Genomic DNA, 22,812 nt, shown 5'->3' on the forward strand with positions numbered 1-22,812 from the left:
TGAATCCTGAATGTTGAAAAGCATCTGTCTCAACCACTACTTAGAAATGAACTCTACAAGCTTAAAAGAAGTGTCTCTTGGTCTCTGTTCTAAATCTCTTACATTTAAGTTTGTGTCTGTGTCTTGTTTTTTGTAAATCAGACTATGACAAAAATTTCTGTGTTTGAATTGTGCAATAACGGTAAATCCTACCTTAGAAAAGTAAATGTGGTAAATAAGTTATCTCCAAATTTAAATGTCCAACTGTTTTTAATGCAGTAGCTTCACTGTTTTATTAATTACAGCAAATCAGAGTATAGAAAACAAAAACAGAGATAATTTAAAATATATGCAAATTGTTGGTAACTTCATATTTGGTAATATATCAAGTATATGTATATTGTAAAACTAAACTTGGATGCATGCGTCAATAAGTTACCCACAAGCAGAAGCCGATTGTTTTGAAGTAATTGAAAGCCAGATAGGAAACCAAATTTAAATTTTAAGACTCTGCTCAAAATTGATAAATTGCTAACAGACTCCACCCAAATAACTTTTAAAAATGTAATTAAAAAATGATTTTTCAAATATATACTGCATGTCAACATGAAACTATTTCATACTCATAATAGTAACAGAGGAAATAGCAGACCTATATCAATTCTAGAAGATGTGGATAAGCTTAACAGCTCTTACCTGAGAGTCAATTCTGTTATCCATACAGCTTTCATCCTTTTCTACCGCCTTTGGTTCATGGCTTTCTGATTTTACCAGGCTTTCTGTTAATGTTGACTGCTTAAGGGATTTCTCTTTAGCCCTCATTGCTTCAGCTTCTTCTTTTATAATACTAGTATCAGACATCCTCATTAAACAAGTTTACTCTGCATTCTACCAAAAACATGGAACCTGTAGCAAGATACATAATACAAGCTTTGAATTACAGAGCAAACTTTCTTCATATGTTAAAACAGCAGCATTTTTCTCTAACTGTTCAAATAGATACAGACGCCTCCGATATGGCAAAATTACTATTTAGTGTTCCATTCTAGCTTTAGATCTGGAGCCTCAATATAATTCTTTGGAGAAGCAACAGAACACATCAATACAAGAAATATATTGCCTATTGTGTATTAGGATTTTCAAAGGCATTTGATAAGGTGCCATGCCAATGGAGCTTTGCTATCAAGATCAATGAAGATGGTATTGAAGGGACATTGGCAGAATGGATAAGAAGTTGACGTGTAGATGATAGATACTTTTCAAATTAGTAGAGTGTAAACTACTGCTCTTCACACAGCATGCATATGAATGTAGATGGAGAGAGCACAGTAATTCATGTGTGGTTTGCAAATTTATATGTAATAACGTTAAACATGAAGGTGACTGCAAAGGAATTCAGGAAGCTACAGATGGGTTAGTAAATTGAACATTTGAATGTCAGATGGAATTTAATGTTGAGAAATGCGAGGAAGAGTAATGAGAAGCCATACACCAAATGGCAAAACTTTAGAAGCAGTACAATAGCAGGGAGACACAGGTGCGCAGACATATAAATCCTGAAAGTGAATGAAGCTAGAAAAGTGGTTTGGCACCAGGTTTTTTAAATAGGGAGCATAGAAGACAAACTATGCAAATTATTGATAACATCACATTTGATAATATATCCAGCTTTGGGTACACTGTTTCAGGAAAAAGGCTGAGAACATCAAGAGAGTACAGAAAAATTTGCCAAGATAAAATCAAGGACGAGAGGCTTTATGTGGAGGCTTTTATTCCACTAGCACAATAAAAATTAAAATAGGGCATGGAAAAGATGTATTAAATTATGAGGTCTACAGCAAATGTTACTTTACATTTTACCTTCTGCCTGAATTGACAAGTCATACAACTCAGGATGATCCCAGGTTTGATCCTGATGAATTAGTCAATGACAACCATGGCCGCAGAGGGGCAGTGCAATTGGTGACAGTATCCCTAAAATAGCAGACAGTTCCTGATTGTTAGAAATATTATTAGGAGGACAGGATCAGGCTCACTTGATCCCTCCACGGTGACATGGCTTGCAGACACTCATTGATTAGGCTATGGAACTTAAGCTCAGTATAATTTTCAGAACATTCCCAACTTGAAGTGAGCACAGATTGGGAAAGAAGAGATTATACAAGAGAAAATAAACATAAAATTTAGAAAATTAATTATTTGATTTAAGTTTTCTCTAACATTAGTGGGTCCTTTTCTACACTAGCTACTGTATCAAAAAAGAATTAAGTATGAAAGGAAAAATTGGGCAAAAAGCAGATGCTTTCATCTGCAGGAATTCTTTGAGAATTACTTCCTGCAAGTTAGCAGTTTTAAGGCTACCTAATGGATATAATTAACTTGGATTTTCAGAAGTTATTTGATTGAAGTTCCATATGTATGCCTACTTAAAAAGAGGGTTGCAGAATTTATTACAAGATCTTGGATGACATCATGACCTAATCAGGGAGCTCTTCATCATCAAGTTGACATTCACAAAATTATTCCCCTATAGAAGTTAAAGAAAAATGGCAAGAAATGAAGTCACTGCTGTATCATACAAATGGCATGAGAGAAAAAAAACTTCAATGCAGAAACTGTTGCTCCCTCTGAACTTGCTCCCCACACAGACATCCATGTTGAGTATTCAGTTATTGAACCCATGTACCAAGGGGAAGCTAGCACAATACTCCAGTTTTCATATGCAAAGAGGTGAGTATTAAGTACACCAGCAACTAATAAATCAACTGCTCTGTTAACATTCAATTTCCTAGCATGCCCACCTGCAACACAGCCATGACCCAGGAAAAACTCAACTGTGTTAGCAATAACATTCTCCATTGCACAAGCTGAAATATGATCTTCAGAATGGAAAAAAAGTTACAACCACAGTCTAGCTTCAGAGCTGATGACCAAAGAATTCATGTGCTCACACACAGAAACTGTGTCAGCAGCCCTACTCTAATACAAGTAGAGGACTGAGCTCATTATGCTCATGGGTGGGTGGGGGGGTGGGGGGAGAGAGAGAGAGAGAGAGAGAGAGAGAGAGAGAGAGAGAGAGAGAGAGAGAGAGAGAGAGAGAGAGAGCGAGAGAGAGAGAGAGGAGGAGTTAAAGAGGCATTTTGACCATGTGTGTTCTACCCTGATTGTGCATGATTATTCTTAAACATCTTGATCCTCAATTTTAAGGAATACCAAGTTATTCTCTTTATTCTCTTCTTACATACAAAAAATACTACTACTGCAAAGATTCTTAATTGGTTATTGAATGTTTTGAGATGTCCTGAGGATGTAAAAGTGCCGATAAATGTCATTAATCCCACTTATTACATACATATCCCAATACCAAATTTGCCTTAATGGTAAATGCTTCACATTGATCAGATGTTTTCAGGTCATAGTAAATGATTTGCCATTTTAGCTATTGACAATCAAATCATCTTATGTTATACACATTTGTTACCTGTTTCTATATACTTGACAGTTCTTTCTGCATGAATGATAAAGAGCAGGTAACTTTATACACTTTCCTGCAATAATTACTATGAAAAGGAGGAAAGTTTTTCTAATGGCTTTTCTAGTTACAACTTTTTGGAGGATTCAAGAAAAAAGAGATAGATGATTTGCTCAGCTAATGGAGGAAGAGAATCCTTCATAAGCTAGACAGACTAAACACTTATAAAAGTATAACCCAAAGAGTGTCAGCATGGGTCTGTGATTGGTCAGATAATCCAGATGAATTTTTTGACGTCACCAGCATCTGGATAGGGGAGTACCTAAAGATGTCAACTATATGAACTTCCAGAACGCATTTGATGAGGTTTCAACAAAGAGCTTATGAATAAAAATAAAAATACATGAACTCGCCGAAGGCAACCACGTGACTTTGGTTGGTAATTATGGGAGGCATAAGACAAAAAGACAAAAGGGAGTATTCTGTCAATGGGAGAGGTTGACAAGTGTCTTCTCCAGTGTATCTGCACTGGGTTCTCAGCTTCTCACCATATATATTAATGACCCAAAGAGGGAAAAAATGTGTATTCAAGTATGCAGATGATTAGGAAGCACATAATGTTGCATTTATGGACGCAGAAAATTACAAAGGGATATAGAAATAGAATGAACGGGAAAAATTATGGCAGATGGATTTCAATGTGGAGAAGAATAAGTTTTTTTTTGATGTGGGGGTGGGGTTTAAAGACTAGGACCTGTAAAAAAGCAAAAGGATTTAGGTGACAGTGGACACAAACTACTAAAAACTAGGATACAGCTATACAATAAGAGGAGACCGATGGAATTTCATCTATTCATTCATAGCATGTGGCCGTCACTGGCAAGGCCAGCATTTATTGCCCATCCCTTGACAAGTTGGTGTTGAGCCATCTTCTTGAACAGCTGAGGTCCAAGTGGTGCAGGTATGCAGCATTGTCAGGGAGGAAGTTCCAGAATTTTGACTAAACAACAATGAAGGAGTAGCAATAGATTTCCAAGTCAAGATTGTGTGCGACTTGGGTAGGAACTTGGAGATGATGGTGTTTCCATGTATTTGCTCCCTTTGTTCTTTTGGATGGTAGAGGTTGCTGCTGAATGAACCATCAACTCAGGGGTTGGAATAAAAAAAAAATTGATGCTTCAGTCAGACAGAGCCTTAAAGCAGCCCCATTTGGTAGTATTGCCTTCAATTTTGGACACCAAACCTTAAGAAAGATATACTGGCCTTAGAGGGAGTACAATAGATTCACCAGAATGATACCAGGGCTCAAATTATAGGAACAACTTGCATAAACTTTAGAAGGCGAGGGGTGATTTAATCAAGGTCTTTTACGTGATAATGGGATTTGATAAGGCAGGTGCAAGTAAGCTATTTCCTTTGGTGTGGAAATCCAGAACATGGATGATAATCTTAAGATTCGAGCTAAGCTATTTAACAATGACATCAGGAAGCAATCCCCTCCTCACTCCCACCCCCACCCCCACAGATAATAGTACCAATTTGTAAATCTTTCATCCAAAAAGCTGTGGATGTTGGTCAATTAAAAATTTCAAGTCTAAGATTGATAGGTTTTTGTCGGGTAAAGGTATGAAGAGATGCTGAGAAAACGCAGGTAAATAAGTCAAGGCACAGATCTAACTGAATGGTACAGCAGCCCTGAATGATTAAATGGCCTTACTCTTGTTCCTACACACTATTGCAATATTGAATTTACATTAAAAAAGCTCAAGACATCTAATTTACAAGGTGCTAGAGCTGTTACACTACTACAAACACTATAATGAGGTGATCAATTAATTCTGTGCTATATAAAGCTTTCTTCTAAAAAACCAAAATATATCGGTTAAATTTTAGATTGAAGTCAACAGAATTGAAATTCCGACCACCACAGAAGAAACATTCACAATGATTATTTTTGCACATGGAGAAAAAGAACAAAATGCAGAAGTTGCACTTGATAGAATTATTCTCTAGTGTCATACTAGCTTTGCTCCACTTGGTTAAATCTAAACTTGCACCTTTATAACAGCCCATTTCCCTATCTCTTTGTTTTGCTTTTCCTCGTTCGACTAACTGTGCCCTTTTCCTCCCTTCCATTATTTCCATGATCATTATTGATTGCTTTGCGATACACAAGATTTATACTGGTTGATTCCATCTTACCATGCGCTCGGGACTTCTAAAGAGCAAATGTGACATCCACATTGTGGAGTGTTGCTGTGCACAATCAGCAAATGTGATGAATGGCCGGTTAATCTGTTTTTGGTGATGTTTGAGGAGGGAACAACGTTGGCCAGTATACCAAGAGAACTCTCCCTGCTCTTTCAATAGTGCAATGCGATCGTTTATGCCCACCTGAACAGAAAGACAATAGCTTAAATCTGGAAATTATCATATGAGCTATCATGTGGGAGAACATATACACTACTGCTCTATAGCATAACATATCAGCACACAACCATATTGCAACATTTATTTTAAGCTAGATGTAAGTGTGGTCATGAACTTAGGCCCACTTAAAAATAACATGAAATATATAGATGAAAAATAACTTAAATTAAGTGTGGAAAAAGACTTGTGAATAAAAATACACTACTTAGTGCAATTTGCATTGCAATGCCAGAACCAGGGAAAACAAAGTCCTGGGTTTATTGCCCAAAGCACCCATTACAAAAATAGGACTGCAAACAACAGCATTATCTAAAGCTTTGATAAAAGCTCATCTGTGGTTGTGTGCCAGTTTTAGTTCCCTACCTCAGGAAAGACAAGGTGGAGAAAAGGGCAACACAACAAAGATGACCCCTGGCTTGGGTACACCAAAGATGGAGACAGCCTTGATGTCTTGAGTTTGCATTTATTAGAAGCATTGTGACAAAAATAACTGGATCAGATTCCCTCAGGGCAAAAGCAACAAAAAGAAACAGAATGTGCGAGGTGACGGGGATAGTCAGAACAAGGGATGATCCACATGAATTGCGGAGACTGGAATTAGGTTGAATATCCACACTTTTACCAAATCTAGACAATGATTAAACTGTGAAACAGGATTCCAGAGGATGGATTGATTCCTTTAAGGTGATAGATGAGCTTCTGCAAAAAGCAGTAATCACAGCATATTTAAGGTAACAGTAAAGCATTCTACATATTAATGACTGAGTTTGAGTCCTACTGGAACCCACAAGTGGTTGAGAGGGATTTCTGACAAAGGACTCCTGAACTGGCACAGGGTCTGCTTTTTTTGCTTTTTCCAGGTGGGGTCAGAATGTGTCAGTTTATGAAGGCAAACTTGTGCAGAAATGAGCATGCATGGGTCTACTTGTCTTTCTTCCATCCCAATGTACGGAACAGACAATATAATGAGCATTATAATCCATTCGAGGTGGTATTTAGTTACTATTTTAGCAACTGCCTTATTTTTTGATTCATCCTCTAATGTTTAAAAATTCACCTTTAGCATTTCAGATTTTTGCTGTTCTGCATTAATACACTAATTTACATTTTGAATCAAAATTGAGGCTCTGGATTTACCTTCAGCTTTTGACAGTGATGTTTCTGTGGTAATGAGGTAATAAACAAAACCAAGGTTCCTCCTTAGTGCTGCTGATTAGGATGTCAATTGTACTGAACCTGCTGGAAGCTGGCAAGAGGAGTCCCATGTCCTTATCACCAGTGTGGAGTGCTGGTCTGAATACTCCTTCCACTGATGAGGTAAATCATTCCCAAACACCTGAATGAAGACAAATATTTAACTTAAAAACAACAATCCGAAAGACTGTATGTTATCAACTCAAAATGTTCAAGTTCAATTGAAAATATTAAGCCTGGATCCCTTCAAAGCCACCCACATAATGTTCCTTCCAGAATCGACCTTTCTTTTCTCTGCCCACACATGCAGTTAAATGAAGCCTACACACTCTGATGTACCACAGTATTTGCTCATTGAGATCAAAAAGATGCTTCAACTTAAATCAATGAATCCCTGAACAAGAAAATAAGCAAGTCAGCAATAAAAAAGGGATGTAGTCTGATTAGCATTTCAGTGCGCAAATACACTTTAACCTCAAAATAATTTTCCATCTGGGAACAGTTGATATGCTTAACCCTTTTTAGAACACAAAGGTAAAAGTATGTATGGATTCTCCAAACATGTCAACTATCTTCACAAGCAATTAGAATATGCATGTAAAAATGCTAACACAAAGTGTAAATGAACAGAAATGAGAATGAGTACAGTATTTCATTTTTAGTTGTTGGATATAACATTAAGTAGATGAAATTCATGAATTAAACTCATGATAGCCCGGAACATGTATTAGCCATCTCTCCAAGTGAAGTAATTTGTTCTATCCCACCTTAATCTTCAACAATTTCAATCTTCAACAAGGTAAACAAACTCTTGTGTGATACAATTCAAATCTTTTTGTGCAGTTATATTGGACTCAACTTAAATATAGTGATAAATGCTGTCATAAAAAAAGTTAAATACACTCTGAATAAGACAGTTACAGATGTCCTTTGTTACAATACAATTGTGTTACATGCTTATAGGTAATTTCATAAGCTAGGCATCATCAAATCAGTCAGCAGTCTTAACTATTATACACCGGAGTTCAAAATCCACAATTTTTTTCCTGGAATTGCAAATTTCCTTTATACCCGTCATTTGGATAACATTTATATACAAGATTTGATTCCCTTTACTCTTTTTGTTCATCTAGGATTTTTCATGATAGGAACAATGGTATTTTGTTGGTATTCAAAAGGTCACCATCATACATATCTCAACATCCAACAATTTAAAACTGTTTCATTCTTTCCAATAGAAAACTGGTCATTTTCTATCCGTCAATGAAATTGACTGACAAGTAGAGTCATAGCATTATACAAGACAGGGAAAGATCACTCAGCCCATCAAATCTATGCCAGCTCTTTCAAAGAAGCTAGTGATAATAATCAAATATTAGGAAACACTTGTTTAGAAACAATGATTGTCACAAGTTATCTCCAACTTTACTAATAACAGCCTAAGTTACAATCAACTGTGAAAAAGTAGCATGCAAACTAACAAACAAATTATTAACCAATCAGCTAATCTGTTGCATGGCTCTACCAATATTACTTAAAAGCTAAAGAAATCTCTCTGTTGAAGGGGCTTATTGCTCACTAGACCATTGTACGAACATAGGAACAGGAATAGGTTAGCTCATGGTCAGCTACATGGCTGGCGTGTAGTTCAGATTCATGCCAATGGCATGGATTCAATTCCTGTTCCGGCGGAGGTAGATTTGGGGCCTGCCTCCTTTCTCTGCCCCCGAAAGTGGAAGGCAATGGCAATCTACCACTGACAAAAAAAGCCAAGGAAAATGGTTTAGGATGAAGCATCAGCCTTCAGGCAGAGCACACAAGGAATGAAATAATGTGGTGTTTAAAGCCTTTGTCCCCACAATTAAGTGATAGCACCATTCTAGCTTGGGAAGCCTTCCAGGGACTGGTCACATTTGAATATCTCAATTATTAAAAGTGATTTGAAAGATGACAGAGCAAACAAAGACCTTGTAAGTCCTTCTGCCAAAAGAAATGGTGTCTTCAATGTTAATTGTGTTTACGCCTATGTTTTATCTGATAACACTCGATTTTCATGCTTTTATAGGGTGTTCCTATTAACCTGCCAGTGACTATAGAGTATTTAAAGATCTGCTTTGGAGCTGCATACAGTTGAAGGTTCTGTTCACAAGGCGACGCTGTGGAGCACTCCATTTTTCCAGCGGAAAATTGAAATTCTATTGTGGGAGGTGAGAAAACAGGTGAGATCCTTAAGTTTTGTTACGGTCACTTTTTAATTTACATTTTAACTGCATAGCTGTCATCATTGTTCTCCCTCTAGGTAATATTTCTCCCCATGCTATTGATCTTAGTTAGATTATCAGTACAGAATTAATGTACTAGGTCAAGAGCCGCAAGATGAAGGAGTCTTAAAAAGGCCACAAAAAATTTTAGAAAAAAACACAATTTGGAAATAAAACTAAAAGGGATCATAAAAACTGAAAAAAAAGGATCATTCTTGCCCTGACTGTTTTGAAAAGTTCCAGGTTAAAAGTATTGAAAATATTGGACTCAGGGGAAAGATCAGCAAGAATGAGGAACTGGGATGAAACAGGATATGTTTCAATTTCATCATTCAATTTCATAAAACAGTGTATCACAAATATTTGCCCAATTGATTAACAGTTTAACTGATTAGCATATCACTATAAAGTACTAATGATAGAGAGGCAAACATCATAATTTAATTTCCTATGTTAAATACAACAAATTTCAGATAGGGCTGGGAGAAAGGTAAATCAGCTTGAACACTTTTTAAATAAAGACCAAGGTATGATATGCTATAATGTTGCAAGGTAGTAAATTACCCAGCAAACCATTGATTTCCCCAACAAGCATACTCTTGAGACTTTTATTCCCCCTTACTCACAAAACTGAACTTTTCATACTTGACTTTCTGCCCCTCCCCGGCCAAAAATGGTACTGTATCTGGTGTAGAGATCATAGAAATTGTGGAGAGTTTTGACATAAGGTTTAGTCATGTTTCTTTTTTAAAATCAAATTATTTGTAAATTACTTCTAGGTACTTAATGTTGTATTGTAAAATACACATACAGAATAAAACACTGAGCCAAAAGCCTATGAAGAAAAAATGCCAGTTGATGGTGGCTCATGAAATAAATTTTAGACCAACAGATTTGCTGCTAAGAGTAAGCAATTATGAAACCGCAGTGAAGTACCATTACCAAATCAGGTAAAGTACTACTCTTAAAGCCAACATTTTTATTGATTGAATGGGCAGTCCAGTGGTGTGTTTATAAAACACGGGAGAGTAAGACTTTTGTAATATGTGGCCTACTACAGTAATATACAGTCCACACCATGCTTCGCAATTGCTTATTTGAATTATCCATTAATTTAAATTTGAATTGTGCAAAAGCCATCTCAAATGAAAACTTGCTTAATCTGAATTATTGATTAATTCAGGTTTCCAATTTGAAAGGGTCCTTAGTGAAGAGCAAATATCAATATTTTAAAAAATGGAATATAATAATAAAACTTACAAATCAGCCTAGCAGTAGCAGCCCTCCCTATTTTAGTGCAGTGCATTGTTGAACTAGAGACGAGCAGCCACTTAGAAAAAGACTTCTATCTCAGAGGAAATAATATCCTGATCAAATATGTGGATGATAACTGAGAAACAAAAAGTGTGTGGTATAGAAATTTAACAACTGATTTCCAGCAGTATTTTTGCAGCCAATGCAACTTCCCTGGGCAATCCAATGTCCTCTTAGTAAAAAAGGCAAGAGAATTCTCACTGGAAAATTTGGAGCTGACTATGTGGTTTACCATGAATTACCATCATGATATGCACAAGCACCAATGTGTAAAAACATGTTAGGTAATGGAAAATGCAAATAATGCCAAATATCAACTTAATCTAAAACCTATAAGCACAATATAAAGGATGTACGTTTGTGTTCTTTAGTTAGAATGCTGAAGCCAGTTCTCAAAGTACTACATTGCAAGTTGGAACAGTTGGTTCAATAAATAACAACTGTGTAGTCCATGTGAAATGCTTGTATCTAAATATTGAAGGAGTCAATATTTTACTGCCAACCAGTAAGCCCTTGATATAGCCAATGGATGCAGGTGAAATGCACCAATAGTTGGAGTCACATCTGGCACAAAGCTTTATGGTTGCAACTGCTGGGAGGCTAATCACAAGGAATAGAATTGAAAAGCAGAGTGGTTATGTTAAACATATATAGAAACTTAGCTCATACTCAAGAATACTGTGCACAATTGTTGCCTCTAGATTATAAACAAAATATAGAGGTACTGGAGAAGGTACAAGGATGATATCAAAACAGAGACGTTATAACTATCAGGAAAGACTGGACAGGTTGAAGCTTTTTCATCTAGCAAAGGCTAAGGGATGACTTAAGAGTTTCTAAAAGTGTGAAGGGGTTTGATAGGATAGACATATAGAAGAAGCTTCCATTTGTGGTGGACTCCAAAACTAGAGGAAACTACAAGATAATCACAAACAAATCCAAGATGTAATTCAGGAGAAGCTTCTTTACCTGGAGTGTTTAGAACATGGAACTTGCTACCTACATGTTGTAGCAAAGACAGCAGGGAAGAGGCTGGGTATTTTCCGGCAACTGGCTCACTTGCTCCACCACCAGCAATGCACAAGTCAGTAGCATGACAGAATGCTCTCCCTCTCCACTTCCCTGGATGGGTGCAGCCATAACAACAGTCATGAATTTTGACACCATGCAAGGACAAAGCAGTCCACTTGATTAGCAGCCCATCCACCACATCAAACACTCAGTCGTTCTACCACTGTGGACTGCAGTGTGCATTATCTACACGCTGCACTGCATCAATTACCAAGGCTTATTCAACAGCATCTCTGAAATCCATGACCTCCCACCAACCAGAAGGTCCATGGAAATGCCATCACCCAGTGATTCTCTTCCAAGTTACGCACCATTCCCATGTAGACATATAATCACTGTTCCTTGATCATTGCTGGGCCAAAAGCCTGAAACTCCCTGGCTTAGCACCGTGGGAATACATATAGAGTATGGATTGCAATGGATCAAGAGGAAGACTCGCTGCCACCTTCTCCAGGGAAACTTGGAGTGGGCAATAAATGCTGGTAGCCAAAAGTAAAGTAAAAATATTTAGTTGCATGTATATGGGCTATATATTGCCAATGCAGTTGTTAACATTTCATGACTTAAAGAAAAGTTATCAGTATTGTTCAAAGTTAATGAATGTACATCAGTACAATTAGTCTTCAAAAATTAAATTTCATTGTTAAATGGAATGTCACAGGGGAGTGACAACCAAGCCAGTAGGAAGCAGATAACAATTTTGGAGGTGGGTAACTCAAAAATACATAGGCATTATCAAAACAAACCAGAACAACGAGAACCAAATTCAAGGCATGGCAAATGGTTAAAAAAAAATCAAACTCAGAAACCTGAATAGAGCAACACTCTCCAATTTTATGTAACTGATCAAATACTGATGTCATTGGTTATCAGACTTACAATAAGGGCAATGCTAAAGTTGGATTGAGGGCTGATCAGAATTGTAGTTCTGACAGCCTGAATATCCAGTTTTTGTTCACAGTATCAACTGGTGTCGAGTGGTTGCAGAACAGAGAGCATCATAAGCAGAGTGCAAAAGTTGGAAACTTGATGCAACTGTGTTTCTACTCGATGAGTAGTGTGCAACTGAAATTTACTTTAACGTTTTGAATTTAACTTGAAACTGTAAAAACCGTAAAAGAAACAGTCGGTACTTAACAAAACCTGTCAGTGGCAGTTATCTGTCAATCAACTGTAGGTGTATGCCTGAGTAGGTGCTAATTACTGCGAGTAGGAAGCTGAATCAGCAGTAGTAACTTGGATGCGAGCCAAACAAAGTGTTGAAAGGTAGACAGTAGCTGCTGCTGCAGAGTGGTCGCAGGATAAAGTGCACCCTAAACAGTGTGTAAAAGTTGGGAATTTGGTGCAAGTGAGAAATCAGTGCAGACAAGGAAGGTGGTGTTGCTTTTTTGCTTCCAATACTTAGTGGTCATGTAAACTTGAGACAGTAAGTATTCAAAATTTTTGCTCAGTGTTTTAATGCTTCTTGAATTAGTGTTTAAAAAAGAAAAAGAAACGTACAAACTAAAAATAGATACAAATAATATGGACTAAGATATGGCAGAGCAGATTTTGTGTCTGAGCTGCAATACGTGGGTGTTTGTGGACAGTGAGACTATCTAGCATGGACATATCCGTCTCTGTTCCCAATCACTGGTTCAGAACCATTGAGCTGGGGTGAGGGTTGGAGACACTCCGACATAAAGGAGGGGGAGCAGCATCTGGGCAGCTTGCTCTAGACTTCAGTCACCTCAGAGAAGAGCAGGTTCAGAACAGGGTTAGTCCTGACCAATCATGTGCAGAGTAAGGAGAAAACCAGGTGAGATAGAAAATGAGGATCCTCAGAAATGGATACTATTCAACAGGCATAGTCTACTTGCTCCCTGTTAGGATAAGGAGGACTGTGAGAAGGATAGCCAGAATGTGGACCATGGCAACTGGTAGCAGGAAACTGTCCAAAGGAGTGGGGAGAAGGAGGAGGGGAAGTTTAATTTGGTAGCTGCAGGGGCATCAATAATTAGGGGGTCAGATAGCATCCTTTGTAAGCATGATTGGGGGTGGCACATAGTATATTTCCTGCCTTGTGCAAGGGTAAAGGATAGTTGAAGTAGTTTGAAAGGATATTGGAGAGTGATCCAGTTGTTGTGATCTATGTTGGGACCAACAACATAGCGAAGAGTAGGTAAGAGGTCAAGTTTGGAGAGCACCAGAAACAAGGAGCTAAATTAAAGAACATGACCTCAAAGATTATAACCTCCAGGTTATTAACTAAGTCACATGCAAATTGGTATAGGGCTCAGCAGGTTAAGAATATGAACTTACAGCTGAAGGGGTAATATAGGAAAAGGGGTTTCCCATTTCACTGGGACAGGAAGGAACTGTTCCACTGGGACGGGCTCCACTTGAACTAGGCTGGGACTAGGATCCGAGTGGAAAGGACAAACTGGACGGTCAGAAGAACTTTAAGCTAGTAACTGGATGTGGGGGGCTTAGGTGTAAGAGGAGCTAACAATAATATAGTTCAAACCAAACAAAAGGCATGAGAGTAGAGCAAAGGTCAGAAATTGTGCTTTCAGTCACACAGGTAAAAGGAAAACTCAAAGATGTAAAAAACATGTGAGTAAAATTAGAGCTGAAGGACAGGTTGGGTGTGCGGCCTGAACAAATATTCCTTACATAAAAGGAACAAAATGAACAAATTGCAGATGTAAATTCAGCTTGGAGGGCATGACATGGTAGCCATTACTGAGACAGGGCTTTAAGATGATCAAGACTGGGGGCCAAATGTACCAGAATATAAAATCAAAATACTGCAGATGCTGGAAATCTGAAACAAAAACAAAAATAGCTGGAAAAACTCAGCAGGTCTAACAGCATCTGCGGAGAGGAATACAGTTAACGTTTCAAGTCCGTATGACTCTTCATCAGAACTTAGGAAATATAGAAATGAGGTGAAATATAAGCTGGCTGAGGAGGCTGGGACAAGTAGAGCTGGATAGAGAGCCAGTGATAGGTGGAGGCAAAGAGGAGATTGCCAAAGATGTCATAGACAAAAGGACAAAGGGGTGTTGATGGTGGTGATATTAGCTAAGAAATGGGCTAATGGTGACATTAAGGGTCGAAAGCAGTACGAGCAAATGACAGAGAGCCCTAGTGGGGGTGGGGTGGGAGGAAGGGATCAAAATAGGCTAAAAGGTGGAGATAAAACAATGAATGGAAATAAATTTTAAAATAATGGAAAAATAGGTGGGGAAAGAAAAATATATTTTAAAAAATTATAAATTGTTGGAAAAAAGGGCGCGGAGGGATTGGAAAGGGGGTGGGAATGGAGGACAGAGTTCATGATCTGAAGTTGTTGAACTCAATGTTAAGTCTGGAAGGCTGTAAAGTGCCCAGTCAGAAGATGAGGTGCTGTTCCTCCAGTTTGCGTTGAGCTTCACTGGAACACTGCAGCAAGCCAAGGACGGACATGTGGGCATGAGAGCAGGGCGGTGTGTTGAAATGGCAAGCGACAGGGGGATCTGGGCCATGCTTGCCGACAGACCTATTTCCATTATTTTTAAATTTATTTCCATCCATCATTTTATCTCCACCTTTTAGCATATTTCAATCCCTTCCCCCCCACCCACCCCCACGAGGGCCATCTGTCACTTGCTCGTCCTGCTTTCTACCCTTAATGTCACCATTAGCACATTCCTTCGCTAATATCACCACCATCAACACCCCTTTGTCCTTTTGTCTATGACATCTTTGGCAATCTCCTCTTTGCCTCCACCTATCACTGGCCCTCTATCCAGCTCTACCTGTCCCACCCCCCTCAACCAGCTTATATTTCACCTCATTTCTATATTCCCTTAGTTCAGATGAAGAGTTGAAACTTCAACTGTATTCCTCTCCGCAGATGCTGTCAGATCTGCTGACTTTTTCCAGCTATTTTTGTTTTTATACCAGAATAAGGTCAACAGGAAAGATAGGGAAAATGATAAGGGGAAAACAGTAGCCTTAATGATTAGCAATAAAATACCTTTAATGATAAGAGGACAGAAAATATAATGTGACATATGCATGAGTAGAGATTTTATGATTAGAATTAAGAAATAGAAAGAAAATTAACACTATGGCGGGAAAGGTGTATCAGCCTCCTGATAGCAGCCGTGAAGTGGTCAATTGCATAAATGTAGAATTTAGGAAGGCATGCAATGAAGTCACAGTGGGTTTTAACTTTTCATATAGTTTGGGATAAGCAGATTGTGCATGCCAGAATTTCTTGAGTATGTCCAGGATAGTTTTCTGCAAAAATGTCCGACAACCAACAAGGGGGAATGCCATATTAGAATTAATAAGCCACGTTTATCAATAGCGATCACAATATGATCAAGTTCAACAAACAGCTGCTAAGATTCTAGGTTTGGGTAAAGTTGACTTCAATATGAGACACACACTGTCTACAGTAAACTGGACAAGTCTGCTAACGATGACAAGTTCAGTGGGATGAGTTCAAAAAGAATTTGATATTCATCCTGATGGCCATCTTTGTGTGCAGCTACATCAAGCTGTGTGTCAATCCTCGGTACGCAAACACCAAGTGTCACTACGTGCTGAGGTTCTACCTGTCCCCGGTGTTGCGTAGGATGGGTCTGGCCACGCTGCCATGGAACGCTCCAAGCAGTTGGACCATGCCGTACCACCTGTCCCTCGTGGAAAAACTTATGCAGAGAAACACCTTTGACCACAAGTCCATCAGGCAGTGGTCGGCACGTAACGTCTTAGAGGCCCTGCGGGAAAAGGAGAGGGTGGATCCTGTGGGATGGTTCCCCAAGCAGACTGTCAAAGTCATTTGGCAGAATGCTTCATCGCCAGAACATTCCAACAAGCACCAAGATGTAGCTTGGCTGGTGGTGAGAAAAGCCCTCCCCGTCAGATCCTTCCAACACACCAGGAGTCTCACCCCCTCTGCACTTTGCCTTCGAGGTGGCTGTGATGGGGACAAGACTGTTGTTCACCTCCTTGTGGATTGTGCCTTTGCAAAGAAGGTCTGGAGAGAGATGCAGTGGTTTCTGTCGAGGTTCATCCGAGTAGTTCTGTGACACAGGACTCTGTGCTCTACGGACTGTTCCCAGGGACACACACCAAGACAAACATCAACTGCAGCTGAAGGATCATCAACTCAGTGAAAGACGCTCTTTGGTCTGCCTGAAACTTGTTGGTCTTCCAGCGCAAAGAGTTGTCCCCGACTGAGTGTTGCAAACTGGCACATTCCAAGGTCCAGGACTACGTGCTGAGGGACGCACTAAAGCTTGGGGCAGCCGCCGCAAAGGCGCAATGGGGAAAGGTCGCTGTCTAAGACCTTTCTGCCATAGTGCACCGAAGGGCTGGGAACTGGTTAGAGCCCTTCAGGCTGTACAGCTCACAATGAATGTATGCATTGAATACTAATTGTATTATAATTGTATTGAAGCACCTCAGAGTGCAACATGATGTATGTTGATAACTCCAATACCATTGTCTAGACTGTCTGTAATGACCATATTGAAATGATTGTAATATTCACTGATTGTATTGATGCACCTTGTGATCCATGTGTAAAAGTTGAATCAGATTGTACTTTTTGTGATGGCGATTTTGCAATGTTTTGTAATGTTCTTCTAGATATTTTATGAATAAAGTATACTTTTCAAAAAAAAATTGATATGATACAGAAGCAGCTTATACCCTGAAAGAGATAACAGCTCTACTTGCTAAGGAACAAATAAATCTGAAAGAAAAAGTCGACAAACATTGAAAAACGAAAGATCCTGGTAAAATGAAAAGATACAAAGAACAGCAAAAGGTGACAAAACAGAGAGCTACAAAAAGGGATGAAGTCATGCTTCAGCTACCTAAAGACCCAGTTCATCTACACCTGCAATACTGTGAGCAGCTCTGGGCATCACACCTTAACAAGGATATACTGGCCCGGGAAGGTAAGCAGCGCAGGTTTACCAGAATATTACCTGAAACCCATGGGTTATATTGAGAGATTATACAAACTGGGGTTGTATTGCCTGGAATTTAGAAGGTTAAGGGGTGACATGATTGAAGCTTTCCAGACATTAAGGGGAACAAATAGGGTAGATACAGCAAAACAATTTCTACTGATTGATGAGAACTAAGAAATGTAGACAAAAAATTTTGTCAGATCTTTCAGGAGTGAACTAAGGAAACATGTCTACCTACAAAGGTAGAAACTCACTTCAACAAAAGGCACTTGATAGTAGATCAACTACAAATATTAAATTTGAAATTTTTGTTATCCAAAGGTATTAAGGGATGTGGAGAAAGGGTGGGGATTTGGAGTTAGGTCATAAATCAGTGACAATCTTACTGAATGGCGATAAAAGTGCAAGGGGCTAAATGATCTACTCCTGTTTTTATGTTGTGAACTAAATGTGGTTTTAGTGTTCAGCAATTCAGACAACGGATAATAAACAACTCATCAAATACACATTCACTGGAAAAGCACACATATTTGCAACCATATTATCAACAGCAATGGAAAACCAAACAGTGCAACATTCAAAACAGAAGACAGAAAGGTGACATTACCGTGGAGTAATGGGTGCTCTTTTGCCAATGGGTTTGAGGTTAAGCTTAAGCACAATGTCACAACAGGGCACAAGGAACTTTAATCTGTGAACACCTCATCTGGGAATGTTTGATATTCATACCTTCACCTAAAACATATAGTGCTCCATTTCTCAATACCAACATTTGCATGTGAACGAGAACAAAAATTCCATGCCGCAGAGAAAAGACAGTCTAACGCCACATGCTGTAGTGCCAATGAACAGCATCATAGAGAAGAAAGTACTTGCACTTATATAGTGCTTTACTTCATCTCTGAGCGTACCCCAGTGCTTCACATCCACATTAGCTTTTTCATGAAATGCAGTCACTGTTATCATGTGGATAAACATGACAAGTTCTGTAGATAACAAACACACAGGATGACTATTACTTTTTATTAGTACTGGTCAAGGGGCGAATGCTGGTTAGGATAATTCCCTCTCTGAATAAAACTACAGCACCTTTATATCCACCAGAACAAACAGATCCTTCTGCAAAGCAACATTCTTTCATTGTTATATCAAAGAGTCAGACTTGATTTTGTTCTCAGGTCCTAGAGTGGGGCTTGCACCAAATTCCTTCTAAGAGGTAAGACTGTTACTAACTGAGCAAAGACGAGAGCTCTGAAGAATGACACTCCTATCTCATCACACCAATGTTCTTGCCTCATCCACGTCCCCAGTGGCTGACTTAATAAGAGCACAAACGCCCACTGTCACAGGAATCACCATGCTTCCCAGCATTTAAACTGGAATATACTGGCTACATATGGAAGCAAGCTACTTTATTAACCTTAGTTATAGGTGGCACGTTGCCTAAGACAACACACAAAGGGGAGGAAACAAAGTTGTACCCTAAAGATCTGAAAAAAAAATTACCATACAAATATATATAAGTATTTTATTTAAAAGGGAACCACATCATATGTTCTACTGTATTTTTCATAAGAAAGCTGTTTATCTGTTAACAGATGAGGAAGGAAAAGGGAGCCAAAATCTTGGTTTTTCTGCTCTGAAGAGTCATGTGGACTCAGAACGTTGACTCTGCTTCTCTCTCCACAAATGCTGCCAGACCTGCTGAGTTTTTCCAGCATTTTCTGTTTTTATTTTGGTTTCTATACTTTTTCTGACATTTACACTGGCGTGGGAAATGCAGTGATGATCCAGAAAACATTAGGTTCGTTCTGGAGGCCAGTTGTTATCATCATCGTATATAAACCTTTGATTTCATGAATTCTGAAGTTGGAAGCTGAGATCTGTCCTTCCAGTCATATCTATTAATTATTTGGGTGTTTCCTTGGAAAGTTATCCTTCCTAAAATGAAATCTGAAATAATCTATAATCCTAACAATATTTCCTTACTTGCTGCTATCACAGGGAATAGAAAGCATCGATCTCAATGAACAGGTTAGTTCAGACAACAGAAACAGAGGAGCTGGTGGCAACATGTTGGAAGGCACTCCAACCCGGGGGCAAATACAAATAAATGCAACCTGGATTTTCAAGGAGGGTGGGGGGGACAGATGGTTAAGAAATGAGAGGGGATTCCTCAAACTCCCAAGTTAACCACTGCACAACATATTACACAATTAGGAAGCTGAAACATTTGAGTGCTTAGTTGAATGCCACAATGAAGGCTGGAGCTATAGCTTTTTAAAATTGAGAAGTTAAGAAGAAAATCCAAGAATTTGTGCAAGACCACAGAACCTGACAGCACTTCTGTGCTGGTTCTTTACTAGGGTAATCCAAATCTAATTCCACTTCCTCGCTTTCTTCCCAATTTTTAATATCTTTCTCAACTTCAAAGACTGAACCAATTGTCCTCTAAAAGATGCAACAGTTTCTGCCTCAACCACTCCCCATGGGAAAGCATTCTATGTTCCAACAATCCTGTGTAAAGAAATTTCTCTTGACCTCGCTCTTAGACACAAACTTAAATTGCTGGCTCCTTGGCACTGACTCCCCACCCTGAGGATATAGAAAAACAGAACGAGTAAACCAGAAAGAAATATTAAAGCAGACTGCAAGAGCTTTTACAAGTGTAGAAAAGACCAGAGCATTAAAAGTAAACATGAGGCTGAGAGGCTGAGACAGAAGAAATTATAATGGGGTGTAAGGAAATAGCACAGATGTTAAACAAACAATTTGTGCCCATAACAGCACAAAACACAATAAGTATATAAAAAAATGGGGAATCAAGGGCCAACGGAGAGTGAGAAACTTAAAACTACTTAATAAAAGCACCATAGAAATTAATGGGACTAAAAACTGACAAAACACTTGAACCTGATGGCCCACACCCTAGGGTTCTAAAAAAGGTGTTTGCAGGGATAGTCGATGTATTGATTTTTTAAATTAGTTTATGGGGTGTGGGCATCTCTGGCTGGGCCAGCATTTATTGCCTGTGCCTAATTGCCCTTGATTAGAGGGCAGTTAAGAATCAACCACATTGTTGTGGGTCTGGAGTAGTCACATGTAGGCCAAGCCAGGCAAGGACAGCAGACTTCCTTCCCTAAAGGACATTAGTGAACCAGATGGGTTTTTACAACAGCTTTGTGGTCATCATCAGACTTTTTAAATTCCACATTTTTATTAGATTCGATTTCACCATCTGTCATGGTGGGATCCAAACCTGGGTCCCCAGAGCATTACTCCGGGTCTCTCAAATACTAGTTCAGTGACCATACTACTATGCCACCACTTTCCAAAATTTCCTGGATTCTGGAGTGCTCTGAGGATTGATAGGTGGCAGATGCTTTCAAAAAAGAGGGGGAGGAGAAAAGGGTACTACATTTCAGTTAGTCTGGCATCAGTCATCAGGAAGTGAAAGGAAGCAATAAGAAAGGAAGGGCACTGAGAAAATCATAATATAATTAAGCAGAGTTAATATGGTTTGGGCTATGAGAATGAATGTGTTGTGAGTAGAAAACAATGAATCTTGTTTTCACACTTGCAAAGATGCAAGGAGAAGGGGGTGAACCATTTCAGCTTAGGAGGAACAAAAGTGAAAGGGTCATAGCAGCAAATGACCACTTAAAAATAAGAGACATAAAATGCCACAGGTTGGAGGTCAAATCTTTCCTTGTAATTCACGTCAGAATACAAGCAAGATGTCTGAATAGCCTCCCTCAAATTGGAAACACTATTAAAGAAGAAAGGAGGGGGCTTTGACAATTTAGCTGTTCTACTTGAGTTATTTCATTGCAGTACTGAGTTAGCACTGCACTGTCAGAGGTGCCGTCTTTCATTTGAAATGTTAAGCCAAGAACCCATCTGTCTGCTTGGGTAAAAGATCCCATGGCACTATTTAGAAGAAGAGCAGGGGAGTTATCCTGGTGAAAGCAAAATACTGCAGATGTTGGAAATCTGAAACAAAAACAAAAATAGCTGGAAAAACTCAGCAAGTCTTACAGCATCTGTGGAGAGGAATAGAGTTAACGTTTTGAGTCTGTATGACTCTTCTTCAGAACTAAAGATATATAGAAATGTGGTGAAATATAAGCTGGTAGAGCGGGGTGGGACAGGTAGAGCTGGATAGAGAGCCAGTGGAGGCAAAGGAGAGATTGCCAAAGATGTCGTAGACAAAAGGACAAGGGGGGGTTGACGGTGGTGATATTATCTAAGGAATGTGCTAATGATGACATTAAGGGTAGAAAGCAGGACAAACAAGTGGCAGATGGCCCTAATGGGGGGGGGATCATCGAAATGGGCTAAAAGGTGGAGATAGAACGATAGATTTAAAAATAGGTGGGAAAAGAAAAATATAGTTAAAAATTATAAATTATTGGAAAAAGGGGGATCAGAAAGGAGGTAGGGATGGAGGAGAGAGTTCTGAAGTTGTTGAACTCAATGATAAGTCTGGAAGGCTGTAGAGTACCTAGTTGGAAGATGAGGTGCTGTTCCTCCAGTTTGCGTTGAGCTTCACTGGAACATTGCAGCAGGCCAAGGGCGGACATGAGAGCTTGAGAGCAGGGTGGTGTGTTGAAATGGCAAGCGACAGGGAGGTCTGGGCATTATCCCAGTGTCCTGGCCATATTTACCCCTCAATCAACATCATAAACAGATTATCTGGTCATTATCACATTGCAGTCATGGGAGATTGCTGAGCACATATTGTCTGCCACATTTCCTAAATTACAACAGTGATTACACTTCAAAAGGTACTTCATTGGCTGTAAAGCGAATTGGGACGTCCAATGGTCATGAAAATTGCTTTATAAATGCAAGTCTTTTTTTTTCTTTTTAGAAAGCAATGCTAAGAATACCAGTAGGTGAAGAATGACTAAGGGACGAGCTGTCAAAGGTGAGAGATGACAGTTACTGATTAGGCTTCTGAAAGGTGACAAATAAACTATGATTAATTGAAAAAGACATTTTAGTGCCCCACTGAAGGGCACAGGTTACGATATAACAAGTTAGGAGTGTGATGAAATACTCTGCACTTGACTGCATGAGCCCAGCTCCAATAACACAAGAAATTCAACACCATCCAGGACAAAGCTTGATC

General features: G+C 39.0%; 1 protein-coding gene across 22 annotated transcripts in view; it reads right to left on the reverse strand.

Moving 5' to 3' along the window:
- Positions 1-22,812, reverse strand: part of LOC121284774 (R3H domain-containing protein 1-like) — a 131,243-nt gene that overhangs the window by 99,627 nt on the left and 8,804 nt on the right. For 21 of the 22 annotated variants that reach the window (XR_005944539.1, XR_005944538.1, XM_041200383.1 and 18 more), the window contains exons 2-4: positions 7,019-7,217; positions 5,654-5,845; positions 676-885 (exon numbers count right to left, since the gene is read on the reverse strand). Coding sequence is in view for 20 of the 22 variants with exons in the window: in XM_041200383.1 (XP_041056317.1) it covers positions 676-846 (171 nt within the window). In the remaining 2 variants the exon portion in view is untranslated. Of the gene's footprint in view, positions 1-675; positions 886-1,839; positions 1,954-5,653; positions 5,846-7,018; positions 7,218-22,812 lie in introns of all 22 variants that reach the window. The other variant, XM_041200385.1, reaches the window with a different exon arrangement.

Source organism: Carcharodon carcharias, chromosome 12, assembly GCF_017639515.1.
Source record: "Carcharodon carcharias isolate sCarCar2 chromosome 12, sCarCar2.pri, whole genome shotgun sequence".
Lineage (NCBI taxonomy): Eukaryota > Metazoa > Chordata > Chondrichthyes > Lamniformes > Lamnidae > Carcharodon > Carcharodon carcharias.